The sequence below is a fragment of the Lepidochelys olivacea genome (genome assembly GCF_965140295.1).
Source record: "Lepidochelys olivacea isolate rLepOli2 genome assembly, chromosome: 3".
Taxonomy (NCBI): Eukaryota; Metazoa; Chordata; order Testudines; family Cheloniidae; genus Lepidochelys; species Lepidochelys olivacea.
In genome coordinates, this window is record NC_140413.1 from 73,783,949 (window position 1) to 73,804,836 (window position 20,888).

At 37.1% G+C, this 20,888-nt stretch overlaps 1 protein-coding gene across 2 annotated transcripts in view; it reads left to right on the forward strand.

Moving 5' to 3' along the window:
* Positions 1 to 20,347, forward strand: part of UFL1 (UFM1 specific ligase 1) — a 45,161-nt gene extending 24,814 nt beyond the window's left edge. Inside the window, exons 8-19 of one of the 2 annotated variants that reach the window (XM_084622590.1) lie at positions 851 to 997; positions 2,013 to 2,188; positions 2,872 to 3,051; positions 7,648 to 7,768; positions 10,234 to 10,356; positions 12,686 to 12,806; positions 13,456 to 13,622; positions 14,775 to 14,905; positions 15,073 to 15,153; positions 15,875 to 15,960; positions 16,415 to 16,595; positions 18,037 to 20,346. In XM_084622590.1, coding sequence (XP_084478716.1) covers positions 851 to 997; positions 2,013 to 2,188; positions 2,872 to 3,051; positions 7,648 to 7,768; positions 10,234 to 10,356; positions 12,686 to 12,806; positions 13,456 to 13,622; positions 14,775 to 14,905; positions 15,073 to 15,153; positions 15,875 to 15,960; positions 16,415 to 16,595; positions 18,037 to 18,252 — 1,730 coding nt within the window. In that variant the 3' untranslated portion in view covers positions 18,253 to 20,346. Of the gene's footprint in view, positions 1 to 850; positions 998 to 2,012; positions 2,189 to 2,871; positions 3,052 to 7,647; positions 7,769 to 10,233; positions 10,357 to 12,685; positions 12,807 to 13,455; positions 13,623 to 14,774; positions 14,906 to 15,072; positions 15,154 to 15,874; positions 15,961 to 16,414; positions 16,596 to 18,036 lie in introns of both variants that reach the window. The other variant, XM_084622591.1, reaches the window with a different exon arrangement.
* The last annotated feature ends 541 nt before the right edge of the window (positions 20,348 to 20,888 follow it).

The window sequence follows — 20,888 nt, forward strand, 5'->3', positions numbered from 1 at the left end:
GTTCCCTCCCCCCCCCGGGGTCATGTAGTAATTTTTGTTGTCAGAGAGAGGTCGCGGTGCAATAAAGTTTGAGAATCCCAGCAATAGGACCATAAAAAGTAGCAGAGCTTGATGCCTCCTTCATTTATAGAGTTTTATATAAGCTATGGCTTGTAAAGGGAGCAGTAACAGAATGCAGAAGGATTATGGGACCTGAACCTTCAATTGAATAAATTGAAAATAATATGTTTTGTGTTAAATTGGCCATAATAATTTAGTACCAGTGGTTGCCAATGTGTCCTTTGCCAGCAGTGTGTATTCCTATCAGTGGGCTGCTGATTCTTGGTGTCAAGGGGTTAATTGGAACTTTTGAAGATCAGGTATAGTCACCAACAGGGGGACAGGCTTTCGCATCTGACTTGTTATAGGCATCCATTCTTGCCATGATTTTAAAATGTTAAGATCACAACATTTTCAGCCTTGGTTCTGAAAAGTTTACACCCATCCAATGGGAAGTTAATAAAATCATAATGTATTTCATTTGCTACTAGGGAAGAGCAGCATTGTGACCAACTTTCTAGGTATGTTTTCAATAAAAAAGTAGTCTTATACTGTCACAGCAGCTTTCTCCCTTGGAACTGTATATTTGGCAGGAAATTATCAGAATTAAAAATTGTGGGAGCTTAGAATTGCTTCACTAAAACAAGTACCAGTAGTTTTGTGATTGGTTTCTTTCAGTTAGCAACTGGTAGTAAAAAGAGGCGGGGCGGAAATACAAGAAGAGAGAATGAAAATAGGAGGGAAATAATTCCAAAATTTTTGATGTATGTATTTTACTGAAACTGTTGCTTCATTTATTTTATTCTTTCAGCTGTGTTAGAAGAACTAGTTAACACTGGACGTCTAAAAGGCACAGTGGTTGGTGGGAGGCAGGATAAGGCTGTGTTTGTTCCAGACATCTATGCCAGAACACAGAGCAACTGGGTGGACTCCTTTTTCAAGCAAAATGGTTACCTAGGTAACTGATCTTTATTCTTTATGAATAAAAGGTCTTTTTGGAAATTGATCTAGGTAACTAAAAGAGCCAAGTGAATCCAGTGTCTGAGACTTATAAGAATAATTGAAGTGCTACTACTGTAGTTGGTATTTCTTTGGTAAAGGCTTGTTACTGTCTTCCAAAATACATGCATACAGTATATATCTGCATAATTGCAGTGCCTAGATTTGCAAGCTGTTCTTCATCACAGAATATCAGGGTTGGAAGGGACCTCAAGAGATCATCTTGTCTAACCCCCTGCTCAAAGCAGGACCAATCCTCAATTTTTTGCCCCAGATCCCTAAATGGCCCCCTTAAGGATTGAACTCACAACCGTGGGTTTAGCAGGCCAATGCTCAAACCACTGAGCTATTCCTCCCTCACTGTGTTTGTACTTTCCCACATAGAAAGCGTAGTTGAGCTAAAGTCCTGCACATTACTTTAATTATGAGCGAACGCTTTGAATGTTTTAAACGCCAACAGATACCCTGTAAATGTATCTTTATTTATCAGGAGGATAGTTGATGACACTTCTGTTGTTCTGATGACACAAATGTGGATCAAGTGTAAACCAGTGCATCTAGGTCTGCAGAAAGATTACCCCAATGCCTCTGCCGCAGCAGATATACGAAAAAGAAAAAGAAGCTGCAGAATGAAAACTGACCAGCTTTTATACCTTTAAATTGAATGAGTTGTGGCAGCATGGGTATTTTTCACCCTGGCTGAGTAGACTTAGCCTATATGCTACTTATGTTTAGGTTACATTTCTCAGATACTCTCCTTACATGTACAAAGTAAGGTTTGAAATTGTATTACTGGGGTTCATGGGCATCCAATCAGTGGAATAGTTTCTAAGTACAATGTTTTTTTCATGAGGCACTGTTGTCTCTTCAAGAGTTTAGTATCTTCTCTGTGTGTGTATTTGTTCTTGGAAATGTTGATTTCTTGAAGGCCCAATGAATGGGTAAAACTTAACAAACTTTTTACGGTTTTACAGAATTTGATGCGTTGTCCAGACTTGGCATCCCAGACCCTGTGAACTACATAAAGAAAAGATACAAGTCCACAAAACTCCTATTTCTGAAAGCAGCCTGTGTTGGTCAGGAAATTGTGGATCAGGTAGAGGCTTCGGTCGATGAAGCCATCAGCTCTGGAACGTGGGTGGATATAGCGGTATGCTTCCCCCCCTCCACCCCCCAGTGGAATGTATTTCTTCCGTTTTTTGTCCGATGTTATCCAATAACGTTACTTTAAAGCAGAATTTTCAAGTCACTTAGATCTAATAACCAGGGAAACACACAACTGCTGCTTCACCATCTTAAACTTGCCTGAAGCTCAGTCAGGCTTTGTTGGTAGACTTCTAAGGCAAACTCATTTTTCTTAATCAGTACAGAGCCATTGCTCCAGTATTGTATTAGGGAACACTTTACTTCTGGAGGTGCCATTTGTCAGATGAGATTTTTAAAACAGACTGTTTGTTATACTTTTCACCAAAATAAGGGGATGTTAGACATTGTGTTCTAGCTAAATTCTTATTTTAGCAATAATATGCTGCCTTATTTTCTGTCCTAGTCTATTGGGATGCACTTTTTAGTTGCCGTCTTCCATTACAGAGGCAGCTGTATATCATTGCTGGGTGAAATTAATTAGTGTTCCTAAACCACTTTGGGATCTTTCATGATTAAAGATCCATTTAAAATAGAAGGACACATCTAGCTCAGATGTAGCACAGTATATTTTAAACTGTTACCATATATTTGTAATTCCTCCTAATACATGTAAAAGTGGCCTTTTCTGTTCTTCAAAATGTAATATTATGTGCAGTAGATATAAATGATTTTGTTTTTTAATCTTAGACTCTTCTGCCCAGTTCATTATCCATAGAAGATTCTGGAATTTTGCTTCAGCAAGTGATGAGATCTTTCAACAAACATTTGTCAACTATAATCTTCAGTGACACTATTGTAGTCAGCGAGAAATTTATAAACAGTTGTACTGATCTGTTCACGGAGCTGATGCACCACAAAGCTGAAAAGGTATATTGTCCTTGTCAAGGTTCCTTCCCCACTCTGAACTCTAGGATACAGACGTGGGGACCTGCATGAAAACCTCCTAAGCTTACTTTTACCAGCTTAAGTTAAAACTTCCCCAAGGTACAAATTTAATTTTACCCTTTGCCCTTGGATTTCCACTGCCACCTCCAAACTTTATCTGGGTTTACTGGGAAACGTAGTTTAGACACATCTTTTCCCCCCAAATCCTCCCAACCCTTGCACCCCACTTCCTGGGGAAGGTTTGGTAAAAATCCTCACCAATTTGCATAGGTGACCAGAGACCCAAACCCTTGGATCTTAGAACAATGAAAAAGCATTCAGTTTTCTTACAAGAAGACTTTTAATAGAAGTAAAGGAATCCCCTCTGTAAAATCAGGATGGTAGATGCCCTACAGGGTAACTAGATTCAAAACATAGAGAATCCCTCTAGGCAAAACCTTAAGTTACAAAAAAGACACACAGACAGGAATAGTCATTCTATTCAGCACAGTTCTTTTCTCAGCCATTTAAAGAAATCTTAATCTAACACGTACCTAGCTAGATTACTTACTAAAAGTTCTAAGACTCCATTCCTGTTCTGTCCCCGGCAAAAGCATCATACAGACAGACACAGACCCTTTGTTTTTCTCCCTCCTCCCAGCTTTTGAAATTATCTTGTCTCCTCATTGGTCATTTTGGTCAGGTGCCAGGGAGGTTACCTTAGCTTCTTAACCCTTTACAGGTGAGAGGATTTTTCCTCTGTCCAGGAGGGATTTTAAAGGGGTTTACCCTTCCCTTTATATTTATGACAGTCCTGTATATCTGGATGTGTGTATATGAATTTCCTAGTCTGCAGTTTTTTATCCTTTATATTTCTTGTGATTTAGGTCCGAAAACTTATTCGTGTAAAAATGGCATCATCCGATTCCATGTGTGTGTGTTATTGTCTTCAAAGCAAATCTTGTGTAAAGTAAAAATGTTTTCTCCAATGCTCTCTCTCTCTCAAGCTTCAGATCTGAGAGTGTGTTCTTTCTACCTAACATATCACCAGTATAGAGAATTTAATTAAGTTCTGTTGATGTTGTCAGTAAAGCATCTGGCTAATTTTGAGATCTGAAGTAATGACATGAGGAAAATTTATTTTAGGACCAAGTTCTATTGTTGGATGCATTTGTGCAGCTCTCCCTGAAGTCCTAAGTGGTAAATTAAGTTGATATGATTAAGAATACATGCTGAAGGAAATCTCGGCAACTGAAGGTGCCATTTTTACATAGCCAGTTTTCTGATCTTGACCACATGTTCCTAAAGCACTAGATAATTTTATATTTATCATTCATTATTGAACTTTTTGTAAGGATAAGTTGAAAGATCTGTTACTCAACCTGATTTAAAGCGTCTATCAGATCAGTCCATAGACATCAAAGTTGCACAGCTGCACTGTACATCTCAGCATGTTTTACAGCCTCAGCCTTATTCTGATATCACCCACATCCAGAGTAAATGAGAACTTCATTGAAATCACTGGCATAAAACTGGTATGTGGGATCAGGCCCTATTTTAGTTTTTGTTGAAATTTATATGGTTTATAAATAAAGGAAAATGACCACTTCCTTTGTTTAGAAATTCAAGTGTGTCCTTATTAATAAGTTGAGGAAATACAAGAAAAATCTGAAAACTATATTTTCACAGTGTTTCAGGGTCAGTAATTGATTTGTTTTTATTACAACAAATTTGAGAAATACTTTTATGCACACTTACACTAGCAGAACTAGGAATCTAGGTATTATCTGATATTTTAAGATCAGGGAAATCAAAAGGTGTTGACCAAGGCTGATTTAGTGAATGATTTATCTGGGAAATTTCTAAGTATCTTATACAATAATAAAGAGATGATTTTAAGTAGGGCTGACAAGCAATTACAAAAATTAATCTCACGATTAATTGCGCAATTAAACAATAATAGAATACCATTTATTTAAATATTTTTGGATGTTTTCTACATTTTCAAATATATTGATTTCACTTACAACACAAAGTGTGCAGTTCTCACTTTATATTTTTATTACAAATATTTGTACTGTAAAAGACAAGAATATTTTTCAATTCACCTAATACAAGTATTGTAGCTCAGTCTCTTTATCATGAATTTGAACTTACAAATGTAGAATTTTGTACAAAAAAAACCTGCTTTTAAAAATAAAACAATGTAAAATTTTAGCCTACAAGTCTAATCATGCCTACTTCTTGTTCAACCAATCTCTTAGACAAACAAGTTTGTTTATATTTGCAGAAGATAATGCTGCCCTCTTGTTTACAATGTCACCTGAAGGTAAGAACAGGCATTTGCAGGGCACTGTTGTAACCAGCGTCACAAGATATTTACATGCCAGATGCGCTAAAGATTCATATGTCCCGTAATGCTTCAACCACCATTCCAGGGGACATGCGTCCATGCTGATGACAGGTTCTGCTCAATAATGATCCAAAGCAGTGCAGACTGATGCATGCTCATTTTCATCACCTGAGTCAGATGCCACCAGATTCTTCAACCTTGGGTCAAGTGCTGTAGTTATCTTTAGAAATTTCACATTGGTATCTTCTTTGCATTTTGTCAAATTTCAAGCGAAAGTGTTCTTAAAACGAACATATGCTGGGTCATCAGCTGAGACTACTATAACATGAAATATATGGCAAAATGCAGGTGAAACAGAGCAGGAGACTTACAAGTCTCCATCAAGGAGTTCCATCATAAATGTAATTAATGCATTATATTTTAACAAGAGTCATCAGCATGGACACGTGGAACCATGGCCGAAGCATGAAGAGCTATATGAATCTGTAGTACATCTGGCACATAAATATCTTGCAACGCCAGCTACAAAAGTGCCATGTAAATGCCTTTTCTCACTTTCAGGTGACGTAATTAAGAAGTGGTCATCGTTATCTCCTGTAAATGTAAACAAACTTGTTTCTCTCAGCGATTGGCTGCACAAGAAGTAGGACCGAGTGGACTTGTAGGATCTAAAGTTTTACATTGTTTTGTTTTTTAATGCAATTATGTAACAAAAAATACTATATTTGTAAGTTGCACTTTCACGATAAAGAAATTGTACAGTACTTGTGTGAGGTGAATGGAAAAATACTATTTCTTTTATCATTACAAATATTTGCACTGTAAAATCAAAAATAAGTGAGCACTGTACACTTGGTATTCTGTGTTGTAATTGAAATCCATATATTTTAAAATGTCGAAAAACATCCAAAATATTTAATAAATTTCAATTAATATTCTATTATTTAACAGTGCGATTAATCGTGATTAATTTTTTCAAGCGCGATTGATTTTTTTGAGATAATCATGTGAGTTAACTGCAATGAATCGACAGCCCTAATTTTAAGTGACTTTTTGCCGTGTTACTTCAACACTCTGGTTTGTTTAATAGAAAATTTCACTTGATGAAAAACTTCTTGTATTTTCCCATGCTATTTATTGACCAATTTTTAAAAAGTATGTTTGTTCTCAGTTTTGCTTGTGTAAGGTCTTATTTTTCCATAAGCAATTTTAACCACACAGAGAAAAGCAAGAGTAAATTGAAACCCTTCCAGCCATCTTGATTTGTCCAGGACCATCCCCATATTCTTAAATCAGTTTGAGTAAAAGAGTCCCAAACAGTTTCCCAGCTCCTCTGTTGGACCAGCATATACTCCCCTCCCTCATTAATCTCTTACTTCTGGGGGCCCTCCTTCCCAGCTGCTGGGCTGGATGGCTGCTTGTTCCCTCCACCCGCTCTCAGTGCCTTGGACTGCCATCTGCTTTCACCAGTGTCTCTTATAGCAAATCTTAGAGCAGCTGGTGCCAAGCAGTATCAGATCCCCCATCTTAACGCAGTGGAAAGCAGGATAGCTAAACCGAGAGGGTTTAGAAGGCCAGTTTTCCCATTGATCTTGTAACTACAAAAAGAGAAACCAGGGATTAGGGAGGCAGAGAAATGTCATGTGTTTTTTCCATGGTGTAAAGTTGTGATGAGGAACCAGCCTCACCTATTAGGCAGATATAAAGAGTTCAGGATATTCACGTGCACTGTTACCTTAGATTCAGTAAAATGCACACACAAACCTCTGGTGACTGAGACCCCTCCCCCCGTGAACCCCAGATTCTTTGGAGAGTTATGTTTTGGAAGATGATGTTGGTAATAGAATTAGGTTACAAAATTCAGTGCTGTAATTCTACCCAATCTATTTCAATCGTTGTAGGTGACATACTTAAACACTGTTTAGGCGTCAGGATTTATGAAAATATTTGAGACGCACACTGTCTTTACGTTTCTTGACTGAATACATTACTGTAAAATAAATGGAATTTTTTACTCTATTTGTTTTACAGTTCTGTTGTTCATTGATTACCTTTGTCACATTAAGCTTGCAGGACAGGTGGTTGGGTTTGGAGGAGGAAAATAAGTGTCTTTTTTCCTGTGCTGCATGTAGAACACATTCTGTGATTAAGACCATATGTTTTAAAATATCTAGACTGCATGAATGGTGCTTTTAGTCACATTCTGCATTTATATTTTGAAATTAAATGAATTCTCTTCATTCCAGGAAATGAAAAATAACCCTGTTAATTTACTCACCGAAGAGGATCTGAAACAAGCTTCTATTTTAGAAAATTCATCTGCTAACAAAAAAGACAGAAAGGATGAAAGAAGGAAGAAAGCAACAGGTAAGGTACTCAGAATTATTTTTATTTATATAAAAGAGCACCTGTCTTCCCTTGGCTATACTTATTTATAAAAGTACTCCCATTTACAACTCCACCGGTTTCACCTAACCCTCTAACTGACGATAGTTAGTCAAAAAGTAAGCAATGAAAAATCCCCACCCCGACTCACCATCCTCCTGCTTCCTACTTTCCAAATGGCAGGGGAAATTGATGGGCTTTGCAGTGTACTCCAAAACTCATCAAATCCAGACCCTTTCAGATGAAGCTGGAGTGAGTTTTAAAGTCAGAGTCTATTATACTGCTAGATCATAATTATTTGAAGGTTCACAAGGTTGTTGGTTTTTAATACGTTCTGGGCCAAATTCATACTGGGTCTAAGCATGCATAGTTCTATTTAGTAATAAAATTTCTTACAATAGATCTCAATTTGCTCCAGAATGTAAATATATATAAAATCCTTCTGAATCTTCACAGTTTTCAGTAATCTTTAATCAGGGTAAACATAATGCAATAAGTCCTAAAGACTTTAATAAGGTAATTTAGAAATTTGTTTCAGTCCCGCAGTTTTGTGTCCTATTACAAGCAACAGAATCAAAATACTGATATATTTAGCTTAATTGGATACACAGTATAACCGTATCTTTAAATAGAACATTAGTTTCTACTCTAAAGAGATCAGGACTGAGTTGGCATGGAAACCAAACTTATTCTCACCACAATAGACAGCAGATCTTTCTAGGGTATAGTTAGAGAGGAGCCTGAACTTTAATAGAAACTGTCATAAATAGAATGACTTCCAGCCTTGCTGGTGTTTTACTCTTCATAAGCATAAACTGTGTGTGTGTGTAAATATACATAATATATCTTGCACCCTGGCAAATTGGCTTCAGTGATGTGGTGTTTTCTTTTTGGCCATTATGTAGCATGCATGACGATGACCCACATCACCATGGTTTAAGATTCCAGATAGTGTTGTTACATGTACTGGAAATAATGACAGATACCACTTATCACCTGTTTCGATGCTCTTAATGGTGGACAGTTTAATATGTATGAAAGTCTAAAATATATCCATGGTGTGTCTTTGCATCGAAACTGAAAACAGACAATAAAATAACAAATAAAATAATAACAAATAAAATAACAAATAAAATAATAATGGTAGTTTTTTTACAGGTCCATTTAAAAAAAAAAGGCTGAAAAACGTGCAGTGTTATAGTTCCTCTAACCAGGCTTTCATTGGATTTACGACCCATTCACCCTGTCATCTGTAAATTACAGCCTGCATGCTGTCTTGTTTGTGCTCTCCACAGATCAGATCTTGGTTGCACATGTCAACAATATAAGCAGCTTGTTTTGTGTGCTGATGCACAGTGTGAAAGAGAGGATGCAAATCATTAAAGAGCTTCTTTTAAAAAAGCTTTTTATCATTTCTGCTTATTGTACTGTTAATTAAACAACCGTTTCCTGCTCAACTTAATTGAGTCACAGTTCAAATAAACCTACGAAAAGCCTGTTTTTTTTCCTAGGAAGTTACAAGGTGCCAGGGCTTACCCAAATATACAGCTGTTCCTAACCTACAGTTTAAGTATCACAAGTATCGCTACTATGGTCCCAGGACATGACTGAGCAGCAGGGCTTGGGAATTCATATTAAATAAATAGCCAGCAAGTTGTACGGTACAAGCATTTGAATATTGCCTTTGTATGTTTTTTGTTAAGCAATAGTAGAATTAATCCATTGTTTAGCCACTTGAGAATGTAATTATTTTTACATTAAAATTTGAGGCCTAAGACTTCAAAGTTATTTCTTATATGGAATCCAAATATTACAGAGTAAAATTTTGCAAATGAAAGAAGCAGAAACAAGGGCAGAGGAACTTACACAGTGGAAAAGGAACATACTGAAAATTGAGGTGCTATCAGCAATTGGGTAAATGCTTATAGTGCAGGATTCTGTCCTCGTAATGTAGAGTATTCATGTTAATGACATGTTAAATACAACTGCAAAAATTTTGTTCAGTAGTTTAATGGTTCAGCAGCACTGACCTGCATTAATAAAAATCTTATTTTCAGCCATCAGGTTACCTTTCTTGTGTTTTGAGCAATGGTATCTGGTTTTGTTGTCTATCGGGAACGGTTATTTTACTAATGTTGTTTACATGTTATATATCATTTGATATGCGGAGTAGTCACATGTTTACTAAAATAAAATGAATTTTCTAATGAAGTGACAATTAATAAAAGTTGTGAATCAGTATGTTTGTTTTCATGTTCTTTAGTGACAGTTTGATATTTAAATAATCTGCAATATGTAATGTAGGTTCCATTCATGATAGGTTGATAAGATTATTTCACTAGTATCTTTAACAGATAGTTTGGCCTCATTTGTTACCATAACTCTGGAAAAACATCATATTAAGGGACAATGCTTCTCTATGTACTAAACACATAATTTGTCACCAGAGGGCAGTGGAAGTGTGAGAGGAGGAGGTGGTGGAAATGCCAGAGAGATCAGGATTAAGAAAACTAAGAAGAAAGGAAGAAAGGATGCTGAGAGTGATGAGGAATCACAAGCAAGTAGCACAAGTTCGTAATTTTGTTTTAGGCAGTATCCACTTACACTGGCATGCTTTATCTTCTGCTTTTATAAGTCTTTCTGTGTTTCTCCCCATTATAGCTATCTGCCCAGATAAAATATCAAAAGATACTAGTGTGTTGATCAGGTTACATTTTCATTTATACAATTTATCTCAATATAAATTGTGGTATTTCAATAAGCATTCATAGTGAACATTGTAAGCAACTCTTAAAGAAATCAAAATAAAGGGAATTAGAGCAGAATTTTTACTAAATTCAGAAAATATAGAAAATAAACAACCTTGATTTCAAGATGCAGATCATACTTACTCTTTAAATATCTGCTGAATAATGTATGATAAACCCAGCAATTCTTGCCTAATTCCAAGGTTTAACTAGCTTAAATTAGGAAATCCTAGTGATGACTAGAAATAACTGATCCTTTTTCCCTTAAAAAGGAAAACCTCCAGCCAAAAGTTTTAACTTTGATTCAGTGACCTATAGTGGTTGCAACTGAAAAATGAGCACAATTACAACACTTTTGTTCTTTTCTAAATAAAGGGGGAAACTTGCTGGGCTATAAATGTTGGTAAATTCTAACTTTTTAAAGGTGACTGTTATAATTGAAATATGAATGAAAACAATCTCTCAGAAGTTTTATGGTTAATCCTGCTAATTTCTCTTGTATAAGTCTCTTGAATCCCTAACAGTAACTAAAAGCAATTTCAATAGATTTGGATAGTTCACATAAGTATGTTTTATATTATAGCTGCTAGAATGCTTCTGTATCTGTGCCGCTATAGCCCCATAGTGTAGACACCTCTTCATCAGCAAAAGGGGTTTTTCTATCAATATAGTTAATCCACCTCTCCAAGAGACAATTAATGGAAGAATTTTTCCATCAACTTAGCTGCGTCTACACAGGGGGTTAGATCGACCTAAATACGGCACTCAGGGTGTGAAATTTTCATAGTCCTGAGTGACATAGCTAGATCATTTTTTAAATGTAAACCAGGCCATAGTGCAGAGGTGGCCAAACTGTGGCTCGTGAACCACAAGTGGCTCTTTTACCATTAAAGTGCGGTTCGCAAGCCTCCTCCGCCCTTTCTCCCCCATTCTCCACCTACCAGACTGGGGTGGGGGTGGCGGGGAATGCTCAGGACCTCTGCCTTGCAGTGGGGTGGTGAGGTAGGAACTTCTGTCCAGCAGGAGGGAGGGTCTTGGGGCTTCAGGCCGCACCAGCTCTGGGCAGGTGTGCTCCGACTCTCGAACTTCTGAAGATTGTCATATGTGGCTTGGAGGGCCAGTAAGTTTTTTCCACCCCTACCATAGTACAGTAATTCTTCAGACTGCTCATTTACTGGGTGAAATACTATCAAGGTGGGTTTTTTAAGTATAAGCCTCCATAGTTTCGTTTAAAATCAATCATTGCGTATATTAATATGTTGTAATAAATGTGTTGAGTTTAATAGCATTTGGTGAGTGCTGTTTGGCAAACTTTTATTTACTGAGCTTTTTTTCCGATGCTCAACCAGCTTGACTAACAGAAAACCCCAATATAAATTCAAATCTAACCATTTCCTCACTTCCATGTCCTTAAAAAGTAGCTCCACCTCACCTGTTCATCCAACCTTGTCTTTTATTTCTTCATCACCTCTACCCCATCACTCTCAATGTTGCCATTCTTGATGCTTCATTTGTTTCTTCTTCAAGCAGGTCTGCATCTCTCTTTATGTTGCACCTTACACATGAAATCCCTTTCCTACTCTGCTTCTCCAAGTCACTCTCTTGCACTCCTTTTAATCCCCCTGAAAACTCATTTCTTCTGCAGTGTCCACAATTAAGGTAATGCTAAATTAAAAAGAAAAAATACAAAACCTCCAAAATATGTGTAAGTATAAGCGGAGTATCCATGTGATTGTATTGCTATAAACCCCCATTCCCTCCGTAATGCTTCTTGTACTCATTCATTGTGTTTTGAAATTTAGGTGAGAACCTGGCCTAAAGGGTGCTCTGTCATTTTATGTCTTGCTTTTGAGTGCTAAAACAAAAATTCTCTGCTCCAAGTAACAAATATGAGAAAAATCTAGAACTGACATTTTTATCTTTTGTGGATAATTTATTAAATATACAGTAGTAGTTTTCAAGTCATCCGAACAGAAAAATCAGTCAGTTGTAACTGCATCGGTAGCAAAAGTCATACGGCTTAGCATTCACTGCTAATCCATTTCATGTTAGGGGTTAGAGCTACCTGACATTGCAATATCCTGTTCCACAGGGTATCTGTAACTAAAAACATCTCAATGTTCTGCCATTAAAATGCTCATGATCATTACAGGTAGGAATAAGCATCTGGAGATTCCTTTCATGTCACAGGAAGAGATTCAAGATGTTTTAAGGAGCCATATACAGGACTGCCCTGAAGAGCTTATTACAGAACTTGCCGAACATTTAATACGGTAAGTGCACTAATTCATCTTTGTAAAATTAGGTGTTTAATGATTCATTCTAAATGAATCTCCTCCTGCTTGCTTTGACTAGAAGAATAGTACTTTTGAGAGAGAGTGAGAGCAGAATTGTAGTGCTTGCTAATTGGTGTGGCTGTCTAATATTGCAAACCTCCTGGTATATCAGAAATCTGTGCTGATACGACATTCTAGGAAATGCTGCTTCTATACTGTGAGAATGACGTGAGGAAAAACCCCATACTATTTTAAGTGCATCTTAACGGTCTTATCTGAAATCAGTTCAGTGACCATTTGGAACAGTTTATAAATAGCATCGTCACTGGACATCTTATACCCTTTTTTCCCCTCTTGTTTGGATTTAGGACAAATTTTATAGGCCTGTGAAATTGAAAACATTGACAAGGACTTAACTATATCATAACAAATTGTGTTGCTATAAGTATGAGAAATACATAATATGTGTACATTTTAATAATCTATCATCACTTACGTGTTATTACTTTTAGATACACTTTTATCGCATTCTGGAATCTACATGTGGAACAGGAGTATAACAACTTTCTCATTAATAATGAATGTATTTGGATAAACCCTACTTTTTTAAATAGTTGTAAGATCTTCCTTTTTTTCCTGTTCTGAGGTCCCTAACAAAGAGCTACCAGGAAGTGGTACGTTCAGTATTCGTGTCTTCAACCTCTTCTTCGTCTGGAGCTAGCAGGAGGCGGACCATCAAGGATTTGCAGGAAGAGGTTTCAAATTTGTACAATAATATCAGATTATTTGAAAAGGGAACAAAGCATTTTACAGGTACAACAAATATTTCCTTAAAAAAAAAAATATGAACACCTCAGTACTAGAAAGGTGATGACGTTTGAATATATTAAGAAAAGTGACAAATTATTAAGGATGAAGAACTATGCTGTCATTGAGTAGAGTCTGTTTTAGCTAAATCTAGTTGTATTTAAATGATATAAATGCCAAGGAGGGAGCGGAATTACGGTGGTACTGTAAGGATGTAATCTGTATCTATGGGAAGTTGAGGATGAAACTAAGAACTGGGAAATTATGCTGAATATGAGGAAAAGTATCCTGATTGTGACATTTGTTTGATTATGGAATAGTCTCCCAAATGAAGTAGCAGAACCCTCATCACTTGAATCACTTAAAACATGGATGAACAAATCACTAGGCAATATACTGTAGTCAACACTTTTCAAATTTCTTCACATTATGGGCAACATCTTAATTTAGAGGGTCTCCCTTGCCATTCACACTTGCATAGCATCACTGTGGCAACTACAGTTCTTGCTTACATGTAAAAAGTAGCATTAGAGGAAACATGAAATATTTCTAACTGTCTCTAAAGCAGTAAGTTGTCTGCCTTTGTAACATATATTAATCATACTGTCTCTTTTTGTCTTTCATTACATTTACCCCTAGTATCTGTTCCTCTTCATCCTGCATGTGTATCTCTGCACCTCCTTCCTGTTTTTTCTGTTTAGTTCTCTGAAGGTGCTGCCTCTTTGCCTTGTCCCTGGAACCCTGCTGCTTTAGTCCCTTTTCTCCTGCTCTTTGGGATAGTTCTCTGGTGCGGTGGCTGGCAGCTCCAGTCTCATTTGTGGTTCAGGAGCTGTCCTCAGGCACCAGTTTCTTCTCCTCCTTCTGTAGCTGCATCCCCTAGTAGTATCAGCTGCTCTGACTCCTCCATTCCAGTTGCATTTTTCAGGCCTCCAGGCTCATGCTTGTCGTGAGGAACATTGGACTCCTATAGAAGCAGCTGGAAACAAGGAGAGCTTGCACCACATGTCCAGCTACCTTTCTGTGGACCATCGGTAGTCCTTAGCCCACTGCATGGGAGCCACTGCTATAGGGAAATCTGAACTGTCATGTGGGTGGATTAGACAACATAATAAGTTACTTTCTTACTCTGCTTTTACTTACAGAAATTATATCTTACAGATGAAACACAAACTAATCTTGCCAAACACATGCTGAAGACCATTTGTACAGACATCACAAATCTTATTTTCAACTTCCTTGCTGCCGATGTAATGATGGCAGCAGAAGATCGTACTGCCATTACAAGTGAGGTATGTAGATACCACTTTTATTCCTCTTTAAGGCAATTTCATTTTAATAATTGCAATATTAATACTCTTTCCTAACTCTTTGTAACAGCGTCTCAGTTATAAAGTATTGACATGAAGATAAACCTGAAATTTATTTGTAAAACAATATTACGTTTTTTTTCCAATAGGTCAGGAAAAAGATTTTAGGTAAATTACCTGAAGAGACCAGAGGTCCTTTAACTAAGCTACATACTTCTCTGAATGGCAAGGTAAATTTCTCCAAAAACTTCCAGAGTTCCGATTATCCATTCTACTAATGTAATGCTAGTTAAAGATTCTGATAGGTGATTACTGTTGCTGGGAAGGCTGCATACAAATATCCTCAATCTGAATTCTTGTAAATCAATAAGAATAAGTAAATCTTCATCCCATAAACATTTTTAAGGGGCTAGCGGGTAATCTCAATTTATCATGTTGGCAGTAGACATAAAAATGCAGTTTCTTAACCTTTATTTAGAACACTTAATGTTTCATGTATTCTCCCCCTAAAATTCTTGAGCCCTTACCTCTATAGGCATTTAGCCATCATAATCATTAAATTGTGGACTATAGCAGCTGTAAAACAAAACTGGAAAGAACCAGTTACTGCCTAATCTTTTCTTAAGAAAAGTAGATAATATTGCAAAACCTTGTAGAAGATATCCTATTGTATACTTTTTTCCACAATGTATTAGCATTAGAAATGGATTGCATTCAGTTACTTAATTTTGTTCCGTTTACTATTTAAATATATAAACTTTTTTAAAGGTTTAGTAACATTTTATTTTAAACAGAATCCTTTCCCCTGTCTTACATTGTTGATTATTTTACATCTCTATGATCTGAATGCCATAATTTTGAACAGGGAAAAACGATGTGCTATAAACTAGGGTTTTTAGCCACTAGCACAAATTAAGTGTCTATATACCTGGGTCTAATTTTTTTTTATAGAGTTTAGAAGACTTTCTTTTGTGCCTTGATTCTTCAGCAGATGCTTGTGATATCATGGTGAAAAAAGGGGACAAAAAGAAGGAAAGGTAACTTTTAAATTGTATAGCATTATATCTGCACACATTTTAGATAATTAACTTGGTAGCAGTGGAACATGTAGCTAAATAAAGGGTGGAGGGGGAGATAAATTCAGGGGTCTTCTTTTTAGACAAAGTTTAGGCATCTTTCCAAACATCAGATATTTAATTCGCAGAGAGCGTACCAAGTTTGAAGCTAATTTTTCTGATAGTGGAGATGGCTGCTTTATATCATTTTTTACAGAGATGTAATTTTAAAAGTTCAGGATGGCATTTTTCAACAGCTTTGAGCTTGGCCTATGGCGAGCACTTCTGAAAATGCCACCCATTAATACTAAGAATCAGTCTGTTGGGAGGAAAAAAGTTAATATCCATCAAATCTAAATACATATTATAAATTCCAACCAGATAAGGAACAAAACAGAAAAAAAATGTTTTCTCTATGCACTTTTTGTTTTCTTAGGCAAATTCTGTTTCAGCATAGACAGGCTCTGATTGAACAGTTGAAAGTTACAGAAGATCCAGCTCTTGTTTTACACCTGATATCGATCCTGTTGTTTCAGTTTTCAACACAGTGCATGCTTCATGCACCAGGAAGATGTGTACCACAAATCATTACTTTCCTAACTACTAAGATCCCAGAGGTATCTTACTTACGAAATAGCATCCTGTAGTGTCTGACTGTTTTAAGGCAAGCATGGAACTGTCCAGCACTGAATAGTTCTAGGTGTAGAATATAAAGTTATAGAATCTATAGGCCTAGAATATAAAACATATAAATATATAGATATATAAAATATCTATAGGTGTAGAATATAAAAGTTCTCTCTATTTTATCTGACTCAGTCTGTTTATTGGCGTTAGCACTCTAGCACAGGGATCGGCAACCTTTGGCCCGCGGCCCGCCAGGGTAAGCCCCCTGGCGAGCCAGGCTGGTTTGTTTACCTGCCGCATCCGCAGATTCGGCCGATCGCGGCTCCCACTGGCCGCAGTTTGCCATTCCAGGCCAATGTGGGCTACGGGAAGCAGCAGCCAGCATGTCCCTCGGCTCGCGCCACTTCCCGCAGCCCCCATTGGCCTGGAACGGTGAACTGCGGCCAGTGGGAGCCGCGATTGGCCGAACCTGCGGACGCGGTAGGTAAACAAACTGGCCCGGCCCGTCAGGGGGCTTATCCTGGCGGGCCACATGCCAAAGGTTGCCGATCCCTGCTCTAGCACTTCCATGTGGCTTCATCTGTCACACGTCATCTGTAAATTATAGTGATCTGTGAGGATGATTCAGAGCTATGAGGTGTCTCTATGTCCAACTCTTGATTGTAGTTTAAAGGTTGTAATTTCACTGAGCCGTTGATGGGGTGGTTCCATGGGATCAACAACGTAAATGTTCACCAGAGTCTACAGCAGGGATGGGCAAACTTTTGGCACAAGGGCCATATCTGGGTATGGAAATTGTATGGTGGGCCATGAATGCTCATGAAATTGGGGGTTGGGTACAGGAGGGGATGCGGACTCCGGCGGGGGGTGCGGGCTCTGGGGTGCAGGAGGGTGGGACTGAGGGGTTCGGAGGGACATGCCACTGCTTCTGGGAGCCGCACGGAGCAACCCCTGGAGCTTGAGGGGTAGATGAAAACCTCTGAAGGGCTGGATGTGGCTCTCAAGCCATAGTTTGCCCACCCCTGGTCTGCAGGTATCTGCAAACTTTATTGGATTCACCTTCCAAGGGCGGATCATTGAACAGGTCCTCATTCTCTAACTGTTACCTCTCCCCAAAGAAGTGAGAGTAAATCCTGACTTCTTTCAATTAAATTTTAAAGAAAATCCAAGGTATACCCAAAAATGTGCTTCAAACTGCTGTTAATTACTGCATAGCGCTCCCTCCTCCAGTGGCTAAATGTGCTGTTTCTGTAGTATAGATGCCTGTTCATTACTACAGACATTTAATTTTTGATATGCTATAAAATATTCATGTGACAATTTAGATTGTAAAATGTCTTGATGAAAAAATATTGGCTGACTTTAATCTCAAAGTCAGCTGTGCTCCTTTAAATAACCTTAACCCATTTCTTTAATGTTTTCCCCCCTCAGGATCAACATTCTCTTCTGGTCAAATACCAGGGATTAGTGGTGAAACAGTTGATCAGTCAGAATTATAAGATTGGACAAGGGGATGATGACACAGTGGATGATAACCTAGGGGAGAAAGAAAGTGCAGACACTATTCGAAAAGAACTCCAAGAAATCACCGCCTCTCTCAAAGATCTTGTTCTCAGACCCAGAAAATCTTCTGTAACAGAGGAGTGAAGGTCCAATTAAATTTAAATCCAGGGAACAGTCAGAATATTTTTTTTCTGAAAGGAGAAAGAAGTTCACTGTGTTGGGGTCATGGAGAATGGTTGAAATAGCCTTGGCTTCCAAAACTTTGCATATAGAATTGCAGCCTGAAGGGTAACAGGAAGTGGTGGATACGAATTTCGTTTTATGTTCTTTTAAAAAAAATAAATATTACCATAATGCATGCATTGTTACAGAAGACATTAATAGCAACACTTACATTGGCTAGGTAATTAAAATTCTAAGATGGAGGCTTTATGTAGTATCTCAGGAAATATTTCCTCTTTGCAATGGTTAAGAATTCTTAGACGTATATCCATAAGTTTATAATTTGCTTTTAAGTTGTGAATTCTCGCCTCCCCCCCCCCCTTTTTTTTTTTACCTGTATAGTAATTATCAAAATGTAAATGTTTGTCTGTATTCCATAGCTACATTTTTAAATTAAGGTTATAGGTATGTAATAGCATGAAATGAGAGGTCATCTTTACTTTTTTGATCTCATGAGGTGAAACTTTTTCAGGAGTGCATATCCTCCCTCCCTCCTCACCCCCCAGCAGTGCAGAGGTTGAAAATAAAATGGTCAGGCACACCTGCACAAAATGGTAAAAATATCTGATCAGTTCAAGTAAGGTTATTAACCAAGGAGGTTATGGTGCTGAATTAAGGATGAATTTCTAGAACCTTTTTCAGTGAATTCCAGTGAATTCTGTGCACGCTATTATTTTTCATTTCATGTCCCATAGCTAATGATTTGTCATAAAACTGTTAAGGGATACAAGTGACCTGCATTGGGTTTTTGTTGGTTGGGTTTTTTTGAGGGAGTGAGGTGGGGGATTTCTGTAGTTAGTATACAAGTTAGCTTGTTCATTTAACTGAAGGGCACTCTTACTACAACAGTTTCAGATATGATTCCTAGAGAGGTTTCTTAAGGAGCAAACATCCCTTATATATGCCATTTTTATTTGAGAGAGTTTGGTTCAGAATTCTGTTCACTTTACAGTATGTTTCTTAAAAGAAATTCTGAAAATGTTAACCATTTTGGATATCTGCTACAGTGTTTTTTCTAGTGTTAACCTATTCCCAGAGGTATTTGATATTATTTAGCAATATTTTTGTCATGTCCATTGTAATTTACATCATTTATACATGGGGTATATTATATGTCTTAGAGAAAATGTGTAAAGTATACCAACTAGAATCCTTTCAATATTGGTTAATTACATAATTTTTGTGTGTCTGTTGTGTATATTTTTTTATTTGTTTTGGAGCCAGTGCAATTTTAATTTATCAGATCAGTTTCAGCTTGTTATTATTGGAGTATGCAACGATTATATATACTTGTAATGTTACCTAGTTGCTTGCATAAAATCAAGTCTGAATAGCAAGGTAATAGACATTGCTGTCCAGTGAAAATAATAGTTGTTCTAAGTAATCTCTCTCTCTTGTCAAAACTGTTTTGGCACTGAGAAAAACCTACTGTAGGGATGTTACCAAGTGGCATTGTCTGTTAAATTCCTGCAGGTCGTGTGCAGTGGTGTACACTGGGTGGAAGTCAACCAAAAATGTCCCAAAAACTGTAATTGCAACAAAAGAAAGGTGACTTGAGATTTGAGCTTTTGTCCTACTGCATTTAGGCTTGTTTTTAGAATGCAGTTTAAAAAACAGAATCGCGTATACAAAATCACTAAATTACTGTACTAAATTCAATAATACCTTTACAAAACAGCAGTGATTCTGTACAAACCATAATACAAAAGAGCAGCTCCACTCTCTGCCCTCCAGACTTAGAGGCAGAGACAGTTGTGTCCATCATCCTAGCTGGAAGCCCCCATGCAACAATGTCACCTGAAAAGAAGGGTCAGAGAAAAGCAAAAGGGGAAAATATTCTGACTGCTTTAACTTTGTTTAAAAAAAAAAAAATGGTTTGCTTACAGTAAACCTACTTAGTCTCTTATTGACTCAAAATAATTCTAATTTTCCTATATTAAATCTCCACACTTTTAAATGGCATTGGTGATTTTGTAAATAATACTCTACAGTCTGATCTTCTTTATGCAAATATAATTATTTTAATAAAGTTAATGATTAAGTGGATAAAATAGTTTCTGCTGTTGACTTAACCACTGATATATTGATTGGATTTGCACTTGTTGCTTAAAGTGCAGTTGTTAATGTGCTCCATTTGATTTGTTATACTTGCAATTTTGAGTGCTTCTCTTTTTTGCTTAATACTGTTATAAGACATCATAATAATGAACTTGTTATAAGTCTCCTACATAATGCAACAGATTTTTTAAATTACAGGCCACATGATGAGAATAATACAACATTATTTAAAAAGGCTAGGAAAGAAGTACTAACACTCCAGTAGTGGTCTCTTCCTGGAATGTTCAGTGGCTAATTTCAGCACGAGTAACCTTCACCAGTGTATCCATGCCAGAAAAAACAAGTATTAGCTGGCTGGCTGTCAAGTGCAGAGGTTAACATTCCTAGTTAAAGGGGTCTTAATTATGAGAGAGAGAAATGGAATATTGTTTCCCCAAATACTTTGCTAATGAATTTTTTTTCCTATGTATGATGGACTTAGAAAAGGATTCCTATTCGTC